Below are 18,890 nucleotides of genomic sequence, written 5' to 3' on the forward strand. Positions count from 1 at the left end.
GTCGATTGATCGGCTGACTATATTGACAAGATACTGATTGGTTACATGTTGAAGAATACAATACAAAATACAGAAAAAGTTGGTTCCATTCCCTCCCACTCCCCCCATCCCCCCCACCCCCCATACTCATCATCGTGATTTGGTCAGAACAGAGCTCAGAGCCAGAAGTCAGGGCGACCGAGGGTGGAGGGATTGTGAGCAAGTTTGTGGCTGTCACAATAATGCTGTGGAAATGCTGTGGCTTCTCTCCCAGCTAGGAGTCCAGGGGCTGGGAGGGGGTGGCAGCCTGATGCCAGCAGCTGAGGGGAGAGCTGCCTATCCCTCCCCCAGCTGCAAGGCCTGCCCCACTGCCCCAAACCAAGACCACTCCAAACTAGGTGAGGATGCAGAGTCTTCCTCAGCAAGAGGGAAAAGGGTAATTGCTCCATCCCCTGCCCCCATATATAAGGGTGGGGGGAATAGGAGCAGGTGGCTACTACCAGCAAAGGAAAAGTGGGGGAGCAGTAGAAGGGGGAGGAAGTAGGAAGAGCAGAAGATCATATATATTAAAAAAGTGACTTAAGACTTAAAATTGAATTAGTATTTGTACAGAAAGGTGCAGGTGGAATAACTCACTCCGGCCTATGATCAAAATTATATGGAGAAATCATGGTGGACCCCTCCCCCTGCCCCCCTAGTGGTGGCCTGTTAAGTGCGATTGGTTAGAGTGGATTCCAGTCGGTTCATTCCTTCAGGCAGCGGAGGAGGCAGAGGCGGGGGCAGTGGGCAGGCAGTGGGTTCAGTTGCTGCAGCACTGGCTCCGGCTGGCTGGGTTATTCTCCTGGAGGTCCACACCTTGGTTTCGGCCTGGAGCACCAGCTGCATTCTGGGGCTCATTCTTGGGAAGCTTCTTAGCTATTGCCATGAAAATTTCATTCACATTCATTGCAGTCTTTGCCGATGTCTCCATGAACAGCAAACTGTTGTCTGCATAGGCTTGTGCTTCCTGGAATTCCACGGCTCTCTTGCTGGCCAGATCCGCCTTGTTACCCGCAAGTGCAATGACGATGTTGGGGCTGGCCTGCCTTTGTAACTTCTTCACCCAGTTCTTGGCCCGTGCAAATGTATCTGTATTGGTGATGTCATAGACCACGATGGCAGCTTGGGCCCCCCGATAGTACATGGGGGCCAGGCTGTGATACCGCTCCTGTCCAGCTGTGTCCCAGATCTCAAACTTGACCGTTGTGTCGTCCAAGCAGACAGTCTGTGTGAGGAAGGCCGCTCCAATTGTGCTTTCCTGGTACTCGTGGAATTGTACCTTGACAAAGCGGAGGACGAGGCTGGACTTGCCCACTGCAGACTCCCCCAGCAGAACCAGCTTAAACTGACAGATCTTGTTCCCAGCAGCTGGCCCATTGGGTCGTGCTGTGCCTCCCCGACCCACCATTGCCTGTCCAGCTGTAGAGGTACCAGAGAGTGTGGGGGTGGGGCTGGTGCTATGCAAAGAGGCACTTAATGGGGAGGGGGGCCTCCAAGGCGGCTCTGGGGCGGCGGCGTTACTTGGGGCCGGGTCTTGGACTGGCTCCGCTTTTCTTCCCCCCGGCCGCGTCCCAGGCTCCGGCCTCCACTTCCTAGTTAACTTTCTAATTATGCCTTTTCTTTCTTTCTTTCTTGCCCTGCTGAACTAATTAGGACTTCTATTAATAGTATGACATTGAATATGAGTGGTGAGAATAGATACCTTGCCTCATTCCCAGTCTTAGGGCAAAACCATTCAATCTTTCACCAGTATAATGCGAGCTATTGGCTTTTATCTAGATAATTTTTATCAGGTTAAGGAATTTCCCTCTTCTGCCTAATTTGCTTAAGTTTTTTTTTCCTTATCATGAATGGATGTTGAATTTTGTCAAGTACTTTTTCTGCATTTATTGAGATCATACAGTTTTTCTTTAGTTTTTTGATATGGCAAATTTTAGTGATTAAAGTAGGTGTTGTGGCTCCGTGTCTGTGGCTCAAGTGGCTAAGGCTCCAGCCACATACACCTAAGGTGGCGGGTTCAAATTCAGCCCGGGCCCACCAAACAACAATGACGACTGCAACCAAAAAATAGCCAGGCGTTGTGGCGGGCACCTGTGGTCCCAGCTGCTTGGAAGGCTGAGGCAGGACACCCGCTTGAGCCCAGGAGTTGGAGGTTGCTGTGAGCTGTGATGCCACAACACTCTACCCAGGGGGACAGCTTGAGGCTCTGTCTCCAAATAAATAAATAAATAAAGTAGGTGTTGTTACTACTTAAAAGTACTGAAATCCTAAAATGGCTGTAACAATCATTACTTGTTTATTAAAAATCACTGGTTTGTTTATTGATATAGTCAACATATATGTGACAGTTACTGTGTGCTGTGCATTATTATAGTGTTGGAGATCAGAATTTTTGCCTATAAACTATATTTTTTCCTAGACTATAATGTAAAGGCAAGTGGTAATATTGCCAGGAAGAACAACAAAGCAGTGTAGAGGAATGGAGAGTCATGAAGCGAGGAGCTGATATGTTGGGCAGGAAAGGACTCTATAATGAGGCGACCTCCTAGCAGAAACATGAATGAAGTGAGGAAACCAGTCATCTTATTTGCAGAAATTGTTTCAGGCTAAAGAGATAACAAGTACAGTCACTGAGTTAGGGATTTGCTTGTTTTTTTTTAAAGATTGGCACAGAGCCGAGTGTTTATGGAGTGTAATAATTCATAGTTATACAACAAGAATTTTATAAGATGAAGTAGTCAATGTAAGTCTTTGTAGGCCATGGAAAGAACAACTTTCGATTTTATTCTAAGTTAAAGTGACAACCACTCATTTATACCAGATATTTACTGAGTAACTGCTATATATGTTATATACTTTTTCCTGTTGGGGAGAGAGTAATTAACAAAATTGTCAAAAATCTAAGCCTTCATAGAAGTGCTATATAAGTGTAGTTATTTATGTAATAATGGAGGTAGTCAGAAGTATTTTAGAATATTCAATTGGAAAACATTGTTATACTCAGTGATTACATATCCAATTTAAATAATTAGAATATATATGTTATGTTAAAACTATACAGAAAGTAATTTATTCTTTTTTATTTACAGGAGACATATCTATTTTCATGAGTTTCTTTGGTTCCAAAGTGGAGAGACTTTTCAGGCTAGGATATATATATTTTTTCTTTTCATTGCAGTTTGACTAGGGCTGGGTTCAAACCCACCACCCTCCGTATATGGGGCCGGTGCCCTACTCACTGAGCCATAGGCGCAACCCCAGGCTAGGATATTTTTATAAGGATATATTTGAGGATAGAGTACAGAAGAACTTAAGAGAAATTCTAAAATATTGGCTGTGATGTGTCTGGGCCTTTCAGAGACTAGAGCTTAAAAGACTTCATATCCAAGACTTATTTTCCTTTCCTTTCCTCTTCCCCCTCTTCCCCCCTTCCCCTGATAGAGTCTCACTCTGTTGTCCTGGGTAGATTATCATGGTGTCGTCCATCATAGTTCATAGCAACCTGAAACTCTTGGGATCAAGTGATCCTCTTATCTCAGCTTCCTGAGTAGCTAGGACTACAAGACTACAACTGTGCACTACCACACCTGGCTAGTTTTTCTAATTTTAGTAGAGACTGGAGGGGGTGGGGATTCTTACTCTTGTTCAGACTGGTCTTGAACTCCTGAGCTCAAGCAATCTACTCACCAGAGTGCTAGGATTACAGGCAGGAACCACCATGCCTGGCCCATATCCAAGTTAGTTAATTATTTCTATGTAACAAATTACCCCAAAACATTTGTTATTTCATAATTTCTGTGGTTCAAGAATCTAGGTATGGCTTAACTGGGTACCTTTGGTTCAAGGTCTCTCATAAGACTGTAACTGAGGTGTTGGCTGGAGTAGCAGTCATCTCAAGGCATGATGGGAAGGATCTGCTTCTCAGATCACTTACACGGCGACTGGGAGGCCTTACATCCTTGCTTTATATTAGCTGGAGACATCATTGTTTTGCCATGTGGATTTGTTTAGCTCACAACATGGCAGTTGGCTTCCCTGAGTGAGAGAGGATGACCAGATGGAAGCCACAGTCTCTTTAATCTCAGAAACAGCATCCTGTCAACCTCTGCTGCATTGTCTTCTCTAGAAGTGAGTCACGAATATGTATTCATACTCAAGAAGAGAGGATTACACAAAAGCTTAAATACCATGAGGGTGGGGGTTATTAGGGTCGTTTTGGAATCTGCCTGTGATACCAATTAAACCTTACAGTTCTCACTGGAGTTTCTTGTGTATGTTTTATTCCAGTTCTGTAGCATAAATGGACTTTAGCTATTCTCAATCTTTACACTACTTTCCCTTCTCTTTGAGAAACCTGTGAACTATATTTTTTAACTACTATTTTTAGTTTTCCTTTATCTTTATATAGGACCCAAGATAAACTCTCCTGCCTCATGATATTTCAACTTCTGCCTCTGGGAGCCACTTGGATTATATCCATAGCATACAGTTCATATTTTTGAGAAGGAGAAAGTGGATGGGATGGGAGGTAGTTTCTTTTGAATATTACTACTCCATCAGCAAGAATTGTGATTAAGATCACCTTTCCTTCAGAGAACAATGTAGATACTATTTAGATACTAAATACTATTGTGGATGTTTGAAGATTAGAAGATATAGGTCATTGAGTTGATCAAGTAACAACTTGAACCTTGGGAAAATTTTCCTAATGCCAGCTTACTTTATAATTATTATTTTTTTATTTCCATAAAAGTAAAGTACGGTATACAAACACACAAAAAAATTGCTTATTTTTGTTTGCTTTTTTTTTTTTTTTTTTTAGGATAAGTGGAAAGCTACTATATATAAGATTTACTCCTTTTTTTTTTTTTTTTTTCTTTTTGGGACAGAGTCTCAAAGCTGTTGCCCTGGGTAGAATGATGTGGAAACCTCCAACTCTTGGGCTCATGCAATTCTCTTGCCTCAGTTTTTCTATTTTAATAGAGAGGGTCTCACTTTTGCTCAGGCTGGTCTCAAACTTGTTAGCTCAAGCAATCCACCATTCTTGGCCTCCTAGAGTTCTAGGATTATAGGCAGAGCCATTGGCCCGGGCCTTTACTACATATTTTTAAGACATCATATGAATGTATATAAATCTTGAGACACACAGAATTTAGGGTAAGAGTATATGGAAATCTGTATATTGTTTTGAGACATTATGTAGTAAAGTAGATATATAAAAAGGCAAACATCTAGAATTTTATCACCCAGAATTAACAACCATTAACATTTATTCATTTTGCATTTATTTTTCTCCGAAATTATAAAATTTTGTAGTTAAAATACAAATTCTCTTAAACCAGCACTCTTATTTCTGTTTCATGGAATTTACTTGATGCAACTACTATTGCAAGGTTAGCAGTATTTTTCTGGTTTACTTTCTGTAAACACATATACATATGTATATTATATATGATACTGAGACAGGCAAGACTGTTCGGTTTCTTGTTATGATTTGGTCCAGAGGAGAGGAGCTGAAGCCCGGTGCTGTAGCTGAGGCTTGCCTAAAGCCCCTTATTCAAGCTGTGGCTTGCTGAATTTCTAGCCAATTAGAAGTAAGAGACCAAAACTGTTAACCACAAGTTACTGCTTTAGAGGGCTAGGGACTTTCCCAGAGTCCCAACAGGTGCAGTTAAACTCCAACTTTCAGTAGCCTTTTTTTCATTTTAATAGTAAAAATCACATCCCTGGGTAGAGATTAAAAACACTAATGATACATCCATGCATGAAAAAGTATGCAAAGCTTGGGCGGAGCCTGTGGTTCAAAGGAAGAGGACACCAGCCCCATATACCAGAGGTGGTGGGTTCAAACCCAGCACCGGCCAAAAACTGCAAAAAAAAAAGAAAAGAAAAGAGAAAGTATGCAAAGCTTCTGTGCAGGGGCTGGAAAAACCCCTCCTACATATGCTTTGATGTAATCCTTCCCTTAGAAAAGCCCTATAAAACAGATTGCCATGCTATCCTCCACAAATAGCCCAAACCTTTCCTTTCTCTGTGTTAGCCCCTTACACACAAGCTCAGTAAGCTTTTTATCTTTGTTGCTATGTCTGCTGATCTCTCCTGACTTCTATCCTGGGAGACTGACTACAAGAACACAGGGGTGTCAGTAACAGTACTACTTTATATTTGTATTGTATTTACATGGTACTATACTATATGTGTATATAATGTGCACTGTTTGTTTGGTTTTTAATCTAATACTATTTTTGAGGTTTCTCTTGGTACTCTAAGTTATTCCTTTTTAACTGTCATATGTTAGAAGACATGTAGGTTGTTTTTGAAGGAATGTTTTGCTGTTACAAGCATTGCTCTCTTGGACCTGTGACAGACATTTTCTACATTATGGTCAAATTACTGAACCAATTTGTGGTACCAAGAGATGTGAGAAATCTTGTTTTTTTTTGGGGGGGGGGAGAAAAGGTATTGAAATTTTATTCATGTAAACCTTGAAGTCATTAGCCCAGATGTGAGAAATTTTATTAACCACATCCTCTGAATAAGTGATATTTTCAGACTTAAAACATTTTTGTCTGTTTGGTGGTTAGAGAACTGGGCCCTTGCTTTGTTAATATACTATGTACCCCTGATTACTCATATGATTATGTGTTTAATGATCATTAGATACCTTTCTCTGTAGAAAGCCTGATTGCTCTATCCTGTCCCCATTTGTAGGCATTCTTTATATATTCTAGATACTAATATTTGTCTGTTAAATATGTTGCAGATATCTTCTCCTAGTCTATCATTTGTAATTATCTGGGGTTTTTTTTTGAGACAGAGTTTCACTATGTCGCCCTCGGTAAAGTGCTGTGGTGTCACAGCTCACAGCAACCTCCAACTCTTGGGCTTAAGCGATTCTCTTGCCTCAGCCTTGTGAGCAGCTGGGACTACAGGTGCTCACCACAATGCCCGGCCATTTTGGTTGCAGTTGTCATTGTTGTTTGGCAGGCCCGGGCTGGGCTCAAAACCACTAGCCTTGGTGTATGTGGCAATACCCTACTCACTGAGCTATGGACGTATTTATTTTTATTACATAGAAATTGTTGTTTCTATTTTTCCTTCTTGGTCATTCTTGCTAGTCTTTGCAAAGAATCAGCTTTTGGTTTTAGTTTCTAAATGGGACTGCAAAAAGTAGAGCTATGGATAGCATCCGGGGATGAACACTGTGATATTTTTCCCATTTAAATGACTGTCAGTATCATGTGTTGAAATAAAAGTTGTGGAGTGTTGTAGTTACAAATTATTAGCTGTCTTATAATTGTAAACGATGTAAAAATTTTTTACTGACTGTTCAGGCTTCATAATTTTAATAGTACTGGATTACCTTTTTCCATGCATCCAAATATATGGTTTATACTTTTGATAAAATATAATTAAATTTGTTTAATTTAATTAATTTAATAATTAATTTGTTTCCAGGTAGGAGTAATGCCTTCTGTAATGATAACTGACGAGTACCCATTTAGGAAAAAGGAAAAATTGCAGACTTATTTTCATGAAAAAATTATAAACATTGCAGAGAAGGCAAGCTTTTAATATCATGTTGTTTTTAACAGCTATGAAGTTATTTATATATTTTTGTAGTTTATTTCACAAAGGTCTTCTTACAGATTATTTAGTATGTATACATGTTCTTGTTATTAATACTGTTCAAGTTGTGAATATTAAATTAAGAATTGGATGTTTAGAGGAATTCATTGTATTTTAAAAAGATAAGTTGATTCGGCCCCCATAGCACAGTAGTTACAGCTCCACATACACTGAAGTTGGCGGGTTCAAACCCAGCCTGGGCCAGCTAACCAACAATGACAACTGCAACAGAAAAACAGCTGGCGTTATGGCAGGTGCCTGTAGTCCCAGCTACTTGGGAGGCTGAGGCAAGAGAATCGCTTGAGCCCAGGAGTTTGAGGTTGCTGTGAACTGTGAGACCACAGCACTCTACCGAGAGTGACATAGTAAGACTGTCTAAAAAAAAGAAAAGATAAGTAATTCTTATTTGGGGCCAAAAGTATAGGATTAAGTCACATTTTTAAGTATGATTATGAGGTTCTAGGTTGGAATTTTTTTCTTTTGACTTTTACTCTCGCTCAACATTGTCTAAACAATGGAACAATGTCAAAATGGAATTCTGAGATGTAATTACATTCACAAATACTTAAGTAACACTGTGCTAGGCAATACATAGCTTCAGTTGGAGTTTTGGATGTTAGATCCAAAGTTAGAATGAAGAATATCTTAGTCCTTGTTGAGCTAATGTTGGGAATTAGGTGATGAAGGAAAAGTTTAGTTCCTTTAATGTTTTAATCAGAAACATTATAATGTTGCCTTTGGAAAAAAGTAGACACATACAACTTTTTTCTAGATATTTGATCATTTATTTTTACATTTTTTTAGGTTTCCAGTAATTATCTGCAGAAATCGCCATGACCCCAGCTCTGAGGGAGGGAACAGCAAAGGGTATCTGCTTTTCATCTTTGCCAAGTACCATGGAGTCTGACAAGATGCTATGCATGGAAAGTCCGAGAACTATGGATGAAAAGCTAAAAGGAGACACTTTCTCTCAAGTGCTGGGATTTTCAACTCCCGAGCCTACTCTTGATACTAATTTTCTGAATTTAAAACATTTTGGCTCTCCTCAGTCTTCAAAACACTATCAGACAGTTCTTTTAATGAGTTCTAATTCTACATTACATAAATACAATGACAATTATAAGCAAAAAAATTTAGGAGAGCCCAATTGCAATAAGCTGAAAAGCATATTGTGTAATGGTAGCAACATTCAGCTCAGTAAAATCTGTCATTCTCATTCTGAAGAGGTCATCAAAAAGGAGCCTTTATCAGATAATACAAGCCAGTACATGAAAGATGTACAAATTATTTTGGATTCAAATGTAACCAGAGACACTAATATAGATAAAGTACAACTGCAAAACTGTAAATGGTACCAAAAGAATGCATTTATGGATAAAGTTACTGATGCTGAGATTAACAAGGGTTTTTTGCACTGTGCTCAAAAGAAAATTGGACCTGGCCACTCAAATGTGCCTATTAGTTCTTCAACTGCTGAAAAAGAGGAGGAAGTGAATGCTCGTTTACTTCATTGTGTAAGTAAACAGAAAATTTTACTTAGCCAGGCTAGAAGAACTCAGAAACATTTGCAGATGCTCCTGGCAAAACATGTTGTTAAGCATTATGGTCAGCAAATGAAATTTTCTATGAAGCATCAACTCCCCAAAATGAAGATCTTTCATGAACCTACCACAAATATGGGTAACAGTTTACCTAAATGCACTGATAGTAAGCCAGAAGTCCACATATTGACTGCAGAGAATAAATTATGGGATGATACAAAAAATGGCTTTGCACGGTGTACAGCTGCAGAAATCCAAAGATTTGCATTGTCTGCTACAGGGCTGTTGTCTCATGTTGAAGAGGGTCTGGATTCTGATGCAACTGATAGCAGCTCTGATGACGATTTGGATGAATATACCATTAGAAAAAATGTGGCAGTGTAAGTGCAAAATTATTATTAGAACTTTTTCTGTTTCAAATCTAACAGCAGTTGTCTTTAAGATAACATGAAAGGAAATAGATTTTCTGAAATCTTAATGGCATAATCTTTAAGTTATAAAACTTGAGTGAGTTTTTAAAATGTTTCTTTAAACTATTGTGTGTGAATATATATGTATGTATGTACACATAGACATACATTTATATATATTGTTTTAAAATAAATTATTCAACTGTCATATCTAGGAAAAATCCATACAGAATAATAAAATTACTTAGCTATAAGTAAGCCTTTTCCCTATTCTTGTGTAGCATAGTTCTCTATGGACAAGGCCTAAATATTTGCTTGATAGATGAATCAAAAAATTTAAAATCTGAACATAGGGAGCCCTCATTGACCTTGGGGGTTTATTAGTTTATGTACATAAACCTTATTTTTTTTTCTTAACTATATACTTATTGCATTTATAACTTTCAACTTTGGCCTTTACCAACTTAGTCAATTTTTGCTGAATTAACACAACTAAAACAAAAGTGTAATGTCTGCTACAGGATATCTACTGAATGTTTATTATGATCTAGACACTAGATTCAGTCACTATTTACAACCTCTGCTCTTTTGGGCATTTACTTCGAGAAAGAAGCATCTTAATATTAAAAAAAAAAAAAAAGAGAGAGAGAGAGAGAGACGGCTCAGTGCCAGCCACATACACCAGAGGTGGCAGGTTCGAGCCCAGCCCAGGCCTGCCAAACACCAATAACCCCTACAGCCAAAAAAAGCTGGGCGTTGTGGTGGGCACTTGTAGTCCCAGCTACTTGGGAGGCTGAGGCAGGAGAATCGTTTAAGCCCCCTCAAAAAGAGTTTGAGGTTGCTGTGAGCTGTGATGCCACTGTACTCTACAGAGGGTGACATAGTGAGACTCTGTCTCAAATAAAATAAAAAGAGAAAAAATAATTTTATGTTTTATACCATGATAATACTCCAGAACAGCTCTGTCCAATAGAAACATTTAAGATGCTAGAAGTGTAATAAATCTGTGCTGTCCAGTTGGCAGTAGACTCGTGGTTGTTGAGCATTTGAAAGTTGGCCAGATACTGGCCAATATATGATACTGAGAAACTGAATTTTTTTTTATCCCTTTTTTGCAGTTTTTGGCTGGGGCCAGGTTTGAACCTGCCACTTCTGGTATATGGGGCTGGTGCCCTACTCCTTGAGCCACAGGTGCCACCCAAGAAACTGAATTTTTAATTTTATTTAATTTTGCTTATAATTTAAATAGCTAGAAAGACCATAGTTTTAATCTGGCTTTCAGGGAATCTGTTATTGTCCCCAAATTGTGAATACACAATTACTAGGTGTATTCATGGCATTTTATGGAGAAGAAGTCTTATCACTTTTTCAACTTCTAAAAAAAGAATGAGAATTATTATAGAATTAGAAGCCAAACATTAATGTTTACTAATAAATACAATATCAATATATTAATTTTATTGAGAGGAATAAAATGTAAAGCTAAGCATGTTTGGTAATTGAAGACTATAATTGAAGTTCATTTGAATATGGGAGCTGTAAGAGTTATTGAGCACAGAATATTTTTTTGGGTTCATTGTGCTTTACATGTGATATCTCATTAATTATTTCAGTAAATGGTAGTTGTTGTAATTCTTATTTCACTTAAGAAGAAACAGACCTAGCATGTTTATGATCAAAAAGCCAAATCAATGGGGAAGCCAGGATTTAGCCCATATACATGTGATTTTAAACCCCTGGTGGTTCTCTTATAACATGCTACTTTCTCAACATTGTATCATTGATGCCTATAGCTACAAGATTTATTAGGTACAAGTGTTCTGAAAAAGCAGAAACTTACTAATTTTTATTTTTACAATACTTTTAAGGTATTTCAATTTAATAACTTTCATTTTTTTTTTTTGATAAAAGCTAATGGGCAGGTTTGTCTCTTTTACGCTATAACTAGAAATAAAGAAAATTTTGTTTTCCCATACTACTTTGACCAGTAATGCTATTTTCATTTGTATCTTTTTTATTGATTTCCTATAACTCTTAGTCTGCCATATCATTTGTAATTAAATCATAGTTTGCCCTGAACAATTTGTTAATGTATCTATTAGTCTTAATCATGTCTTAAGTGTAGAAACCACATTTTATACTTTTGGTTACTCTCTTATTAGAGACTGAGCACATAATTATGGATTGGTCAGAACATTTGGTTTTAAGATTTGTATTTACTCTTTGAGTTTAGTGAGAGAACATTAAGTTCAGACATTAGTATAAAACATACACAAATGGGGAAATCCAAACTATAAAAAATTTTTTTTATAAAACACGATTCCTTCCATTTCTTTCTTGTCAACTCTGCTAGTTTATTGAGGTAAACTGAAGTAATGTAGCCTGAAAAAAATCAGATTTTAGTTTGGAAAGTTTATTTCTCACACTATTTTTATTTTTCCCATAATCAACTAGAGGGGCAATAGGGACTCTAGACATATATTTTAGGAACATAATGGATCTAAGAAATTTAGTATCAGTTCTTTAAGATATTCTTTGAGCCTCTTGCATTATTGACCATTTATGATTATGATGCTTTATTATTAAAGCCCATATCTATATTTATAGAGGTCAAACTCTTATGATCTCTGTGTATAAATCAATAATACTGAATTTGTGTAGTAACTTTGAAATCTTTAATTCACTGAATTGATAATTGTTCTGGTTAGTTTGGTTTGGGGGTTTTTAATTGCTACTTAAAATCTGTTCAGCATTTCTTAATTTTACTTATCTTCCCATATATTAGATATTAAATTTTGTTTTGAATATTTTTTTACTAATATAATTCCTTATAGGAAAGATTGTACCTCAATATTTTATTTGGAAGTTGACTGAATCCCAAGAGCAAATAACACAACTTTAATTATTTGTATCTTTTGGGTGGAGTATGGTGGCTCACACCTGTAATCCTAGCACTCTGGGAGGCTAAAGCAGGTGGATTGCCTGAGGTCAGGAGTTTGAGACTAGCTTGAGCTAGAGCAAGACCTCATCTCTAAAAATAACCAGGCGTTAATGGCAGGTGCCTATAGTTCCAGCTACTAGGGAGACTGAGGCAAGAGAATTACTTGAGCTCAAGAGTTTGAGGTTGCTGTGAGCTATGACACTACGGTACTCTACCAAGGGTGATAAAGTAAGAAAAAAAATTATTTGTGTCTTTTGTTGTGCATATAAAAATGATTTCTGGTTTTATAGTTGGAATTAATCAGTTCTGTTTTAGGTTGTTAAATTCACTTTTAAACTTAAAACATTTATCTTGGTAAGTTTATTTCCTTTTAAGTTTATTTTTATTATTTTCTTCTCTGTGGAAATTATGGACTCTAAATGAATATTTTTGATGTACAAATATAAATTTAAGAATTAAACCTTAGACCTAAAATAAAATGTAAAAAGATACATTTTGTAGATCTAAATTTTTAGATGACAGTGCCAACACAATTAAATTTTCTTATTGAATATGAAGAGTTCTCAACTTAAAAGATCCAAAGCAGCAAATACTGAAGTTGTCTTTAACCTAATTTTAAGCAACAGGAGGCAAGTATACTATATCTTTGTATACTTACAGCATAGCATTGTCTTCTGTTTAATGATTGCTTGGTATTCGAGTGAATGAATGATTATTTCTGTATTTATATGTGTAGTATAAAGATAAAAACTCTGGGGTTGACAATCTGTGAAATTTCTATATATATGATATTTTATTATTTCATTCTGGAGTTGCTTTATCTTTATTTGATGTTTTCTTTCCCTTCTTTTTTTGTTTCTAATGCCAAACTGGCTATAAGATATATCTTGTACATCTTAGACCCTGTATGAATGTGTGTTAACTGAACAAAATATACCAAAATATGGAGATTTAAAAGTAATGATTTTATTGTAATATTTAAGATAATTTTTTAAATTGGCAAGTAAAATATATTTACCTTTAAAATCTTAGATTCTGTTACTCTGTGCCTTCTATTTTTCTTAATATTATAGCTCTGATGAGAAAAATAATCTCATTTTGATTAGGAAATCAACTGTGAAGGAACAAAATTGTAAGGTGCTTATATTTGCCATGACTATTTCCATTGCTATTTTAAATATATATTTGAGTAATTCCCATCTGTTATTGGTTGAAAGCTGCTACCAGTAGTAGGTGGCAAAGTAGGCACCAGCAACAAGAAGAATCCCTCATCAAAGAAATAAAGGTACTGGCAGTTGGAAGTCAGGCTTCTATGCATGGAACTGGTTAAATGTGAGGGGATGGAGTGGATCACTGCAGGAATCTGCTTCAAATATGTGGTAATAAAGCCTGAGAATTCTAGCAGTTCTTTTCTTATTTCCTAGGGAATAATGTTCAATTATTTTTTTCCAGGATGACATGTTGGAGAAACTCTCAGATTTTGACACAAGCATGTTTTAATTTTCCAAGGTTACATAGAAGGATGAAACATAGTTTCTTATTCCAGGAAGCCTACAGTATCTTCCAAATAACACAGTTGTTTCAAATGTTGGGAGACAAAAAATCCCACCTGTTCTCCAGATCAGTCTCTGTATGTGCAAATTTTCTTTTAGTTTTTAGTTAAAATATAAAAATAGGCAAGCTTGATAAGGAAATTCTTTTCAACAGATTTAGTCATTCACTACGCAATAAGGGAGAATTGTTGCCTTTTAGTTAGATCAGTTGGATGAATTTTTCCAGGCTGAAAAACAGAAAAGAGCAAAAGTCATTGTTTGCACATGCACAGATAAAAAAATACGTCTAGTTTTGTTCTTGCTTTCTGGTTCTGCTGCTGGAAAGGAAAAGAATTGAGGAGCCAGGTGTACTAGTATTTCCTTTTGAGAAATTGAATAAATGAAGGTAGGAACTCAGTGTGACATTGAAAGGGTAAAGAGACTGATAACATTCCATCAATAAATTGCAAAGAGGATTAACTATTTGTATGATAACAAGTTTACTGATTGTTTTTGCATTTATTATCTTTTTCCCCCACACTTCTGACATATCTGGGAACAGTTTGATTTTATTTATTTTATTTTACTTGTAAAGAAAACATACAAAAAATTGAATGAAAAACCATTCTAGAGAATTTGTGAATGATATTTGAGTGAAGCACTTTTCTGTTAGGAGAAGCAGAAAAGAAGTAAAAGGCAGCAATTCAAAAGTATAGTTGTGAAGTGGATTAGGAGCTAAAAAATAGTAAAGAAATACTTCATAGTGTAGCATGTGGACATATTTGAAGAAGGTAATACTTAAGTCAAAGTAAGTTCATTCATTTTTTAAAAAGGCATTTTTCTCAAGTAATGTGACTTTAAAAGACAATATGTTTATTACATTTTCTCAAAGTTATAAAGTTTAATTTATAGCAGAGGTGGGATTTTTAGCTAACTCCAAGTTAGCTATTTGGAGTACTACTGTATCTAAAGACTTTAGCTGGCTTAGGCAAAAGTAAGTTGACTGAGGCATTTTCAATGATCAAGTCATCAAAAGAAAGCAGTTTATTTTAACTGCAAAAGGAAAATTAAGGTATTACTATAAAGTTGAAGTTTTTGTGAGACCATCATCACAATTGCTGGTATATGTATATATTTTTTAAATTTTGCTCTAAATCAGTGGATCACAATCCTTTCTTCTTTACTCCAACACATCTGGGGATGACCAAGTTAAATAATTGTTTTTATTGCCTTGATTCTCATAGGATGAAGAAAGATGTAGAAATTCATTCTCTTGGACCATGTTGTTTAGAAAACACCATAGGTGATTATAATATAACTAATTTTCCTTGAAATTGCTGTATAATATGTATGACTTAAAAGTTATATAGACCTTCATTTTAAAATAAACCACCTTCACAGAATGGCAGTTATATACTAAATGGCAGTTATGTCCTATATAAGGAAAGCAGAGTATTAATGACCCTGCTTTGGACCCTGGAGTAGTTATGCAAGAAGTAATTTTATTTCTCAGGAAGAATTGACCCTTGTGTTTTTGGTTTTGCCAAGAAAGTACAGCTCAGGAGAATGATGTCAAGTCAGCAGTGTAGCAGATACTAGTTTTCATCCCCCCATGATAAATAAAAAATAGGCATCAACCCATGAATTAAAATCATCTTGGGAGAGCTCAAGGGTCCAAGAGCCCTACAGCAACACAGTGGAACAAAAAACAAAATGGAGAATAACTTCACAGAATGTATATATCAGGATACCTGAGACATCCAGAGAACAGGAGGTGTCAGTATCAGGCATTTGGTGGGTGCCATGATGGCAATCAGGGCCTGCTCTACCGATAATACCAACATCTTTTGCCACTGAGGTGACTAACTGCCATTACCACTGGAGACACTCCAGAGGGAGATATTGCTGTACTACCATCAAGAAGGAGCTACTGGTCTTCCACTCTGGGAGCTGGGCCCACATCCTCTAGCTCCACTTCTACCCCCGACTCCAGAGTTTCAACTTCTGTGGATGTCTATATATCAGACCCTGGCTTCAAGGCTGCTCTGTGTGTGTCCATGTGATCTGGCCCTGTGGTTGTACCATGTACATTCTCACTCAGACACCAAAGTCATCACTGCTCTAGGCTAGCCTTTCCTAAAGCCTAGGAGCCTGCAGTGTTCTGCCTGCACTTGTGCTGTAGGGATTGGCTGTGTTGAATTCTTTGAGCACTTGTGGTTCTGACATCTGAGCTACCTACAGTGTACCTCAGCACACTAGCCCACATCTTGGAACCTGGAATCTCTCTAGCCCCTGTGTACCTATACCTCAGAAACCTGAACCACTGCTGCTATGGGATACTGTACCCCAGGCCCTAGAACTGTGGTTTTGCTGTATGTCTATACTCCCAGTACTGCCTCTTCTGCCACAGTGAGTGAGCCTGTGCATCAGACCCTGGAACTACTATACTGCTGTTTACACTGGTTCTTTGGACTTTAGCTTCCTGGCTGCTCCACAAGCAATAAAATCCTGTGCAGTTACCAGTGTGGCATCAGGGGCACCTGCACTTCACACATGGGTGCCACCTAAGCCCCAGGTCCTGGAGCAGTGGTCTCTTCATGCATACCAGTGCTCCAGATCCCAGGTCACTGGCCACCTCACAGATCTCATACATGAGATGTCATCACCACCAACACTGCAAGTGTGCTTATAAGCCAGACCCAGGACCAAGAGAGATTCCCTTGGCTTCAGCTTCTCTGGTGGAAGAGAAAGATCAGGAGTATCCTATAAGACTTCATGATTAAAACACCCCATAGTCTTTGCTGCCTGTATGGACACAGACTGCTGAGGATCCCTACAATGTTTGCCAATGCCACTATCAGCTGACAGAGCTGCATAGAGATCCGATTGCTGTGCCTTTACTGGTGCCAGAACAGTGACACATCAACCAGCTTGTTTCCTTGCACCCATCTATTGGTGAAGCACTTTCCTCACTAAAACCAATCCATAAAGTGTGAAAGAGGTGAAGGTTCCATCAAATATGTAGACATTAATACAAAACAGTAAAAAACATGAAAAGCTAGGGAAACATAACAGCAGCAAAGGAAACAATAATTTTCTAGTAATAACTTCAAAGAAATAGATATATGAAATGCCTGACAAAGAATTCAAAATAATACTTTTAAGGAGGCTCAACGAACTATAAGGGAACACAGAAATGTAACTCCATAAAATCAGAAAAACACTACTTGAACAAAGTAAGAGTTTAACAGAGAGATTAAAATTAACCAAGTAGAAATTCTGGCACTCAAAATGTAGAAAATGACAAATACAATAGGGAGTATCAATAGCAAAGTTGATTAAGCAGAAGAAAGAAACTGAAATCAAATGTTACTTGAATTATCTAGCTAGAAAAGAAAAAAGAATGAAAGAAGCCTGTGATTTATGGGACCACTCTCAAGAGAGCCACCATTTGCATTATAGCAATTAAAGAAGGAGTAGAGAAGAGGGAGTAAAAAGTTTTAATGTTTTAAAACTGAAAATCTGTAAAAGATATTTACATCCTGGTAATGAAGTTTAGAGGTCTCCAATCATATTCAGATCAAAGATTATGCCTTTTGAAAGGCTCAAAAATCAAATAGAGACCTTTGAAAGTAGTAAGAGAGAAAAAGATCAGTACATAAAAGGGAACCCTCAGATAAGACTTCATAAGACAAATAAAACTTGAAGGACTTTATCACCTGCCTTATAGGACATGAAAGGAAATTATTCAAGCTGAAGAAATAAATTAGTAGTATTACATGAAAGTATAAAATTTACTGGTTAATGGCAGTGCCTGTGGCTCAAAGGAGTGGGGTGCCAGCCCCATATGCCGGAGGTGGCGGGTTCAAACCCAGTCCTGGCCAAAAACTACAAAGAAATAAAAATTCACTGGTTAAAGTAAGTAAATAGTCAATTCAGAATACCCAAACACTGTAATGATGGTGTGTAAATCACTTATATTTTTAATATAAAGGTTAAAAGACAAAGCTGTCAAACATTATAGCTATAAATAATTTGTTATAAAATACACAGTATAAGAAGATGTAAATTGTGACATCAAAAACAGAAAAGTGAGGAAAAGTATTGGTTTTGTATATGACCGAAGTTATCATCAGCTTAAAAACGAGTCTTATAATGACAAAATTGTTTCTCGTGAGCCTTGTGATAACCACAAGGCAAAAGATGAAGAGAAAGAAATCCAAGCATATCACTACAGATAATTATCAAATTACACAGGAAAACAGCAAGAGAGGAAGAAAATAACAAAGGGTCTACATTAAAAAATAGAAAATAATGAATCACAGGTAATAAATGCTTATGTATCAATAATTACTTTAAATGTAATTGGATTAAATTCTTCAACCTGAAGACTCTGTCACTGAATAGATAATAAAGACCCAACTATATGCTCTTTATAAGAGACTCCTTCAGCTATAAGGACACACATAAACTGAAAGTAAAGGAATTAAGGAAGAAAAAATTATTCTATGCAAATGGAAACCAAAAGAGAAGGAGTAACTGCCCTCTCTATATATATATATAAAAAAAGGCCTTTAAGTCAAAACTATGAAAAGAGACCAAAAAGTCATGAATATTCACTGACAATGGAGCCAGTTGGCCTAGGTATAAAATTCTAAATAATATATATTTAGGCAATATCAGAGTACCTAAATATATAAAATAAATATTAATAGATCTTAAGGGAAAAAGATACTGCAGTATAATATTAGTAGGGGACTTTAGTATCCCACTTTCAGCAATGGATAAGTCATCCAGACAGAAAATCAGATCAAAAGGA

At 37.0% G+C, this 18,890-nt stretch overlaps 1 protein-coding gene and 1 pseudogene across 2 annotated transcripts in view; one reads left to right on the forward strand and one right to left on the reverse strand.

The window, feature by feature from the left end:
• Nucleotides 1-1,605, reverse strand: LOC105886535 (annotated as a pseudogene). The gene has a single exon (XR_001161057.1). The product of XR_001161057.1 is annotated as a ras-related protein Rab-5C pseudogene (transcript).
• Nucleotides 1,606-3,776: 2,171 nt separating this feature from the next.
• KANSL1L (KAT8 regulatory NSL complex subunit 1 like) overlaps nucleotides 3,777-18,890 on the forward strand; it is a 140,751-nt gene continuing 125,637 nt past the window's right edge. Inside the window, exons 1-2 of the mRNA XM_023510278.1 lie at nucleotides 3,777-4,146; nucleotides 8,452-9,568. Of these exons, the coding sequence (XP_023366046.1) occupies nucleotides 8,481-9,568 (1,088 nt within the window). The 5' untranslated portion in view covers nucleotides 3,777-4,146; nucleotides 8,452-8,480. The remainder of the gene's footprint in view (nucleotides 4,147-8,451; nucleotides 9,569-18,890) is intronic.

This window comes from Otolemur garnettii, unplaced genomic scaffold, assembly GCF_000181295.1.
Source record: "Otolemur garnettii isolate 467f Iridium unplaced genomic scaffold, OtoGar3 scaffold00013, whole genome shotgun sequence".
NCBI lineage: Eukaryota > Metazoa > Chordata > Mammalia > Primates > Galagidae > Otolemur > Otolemur garnettii.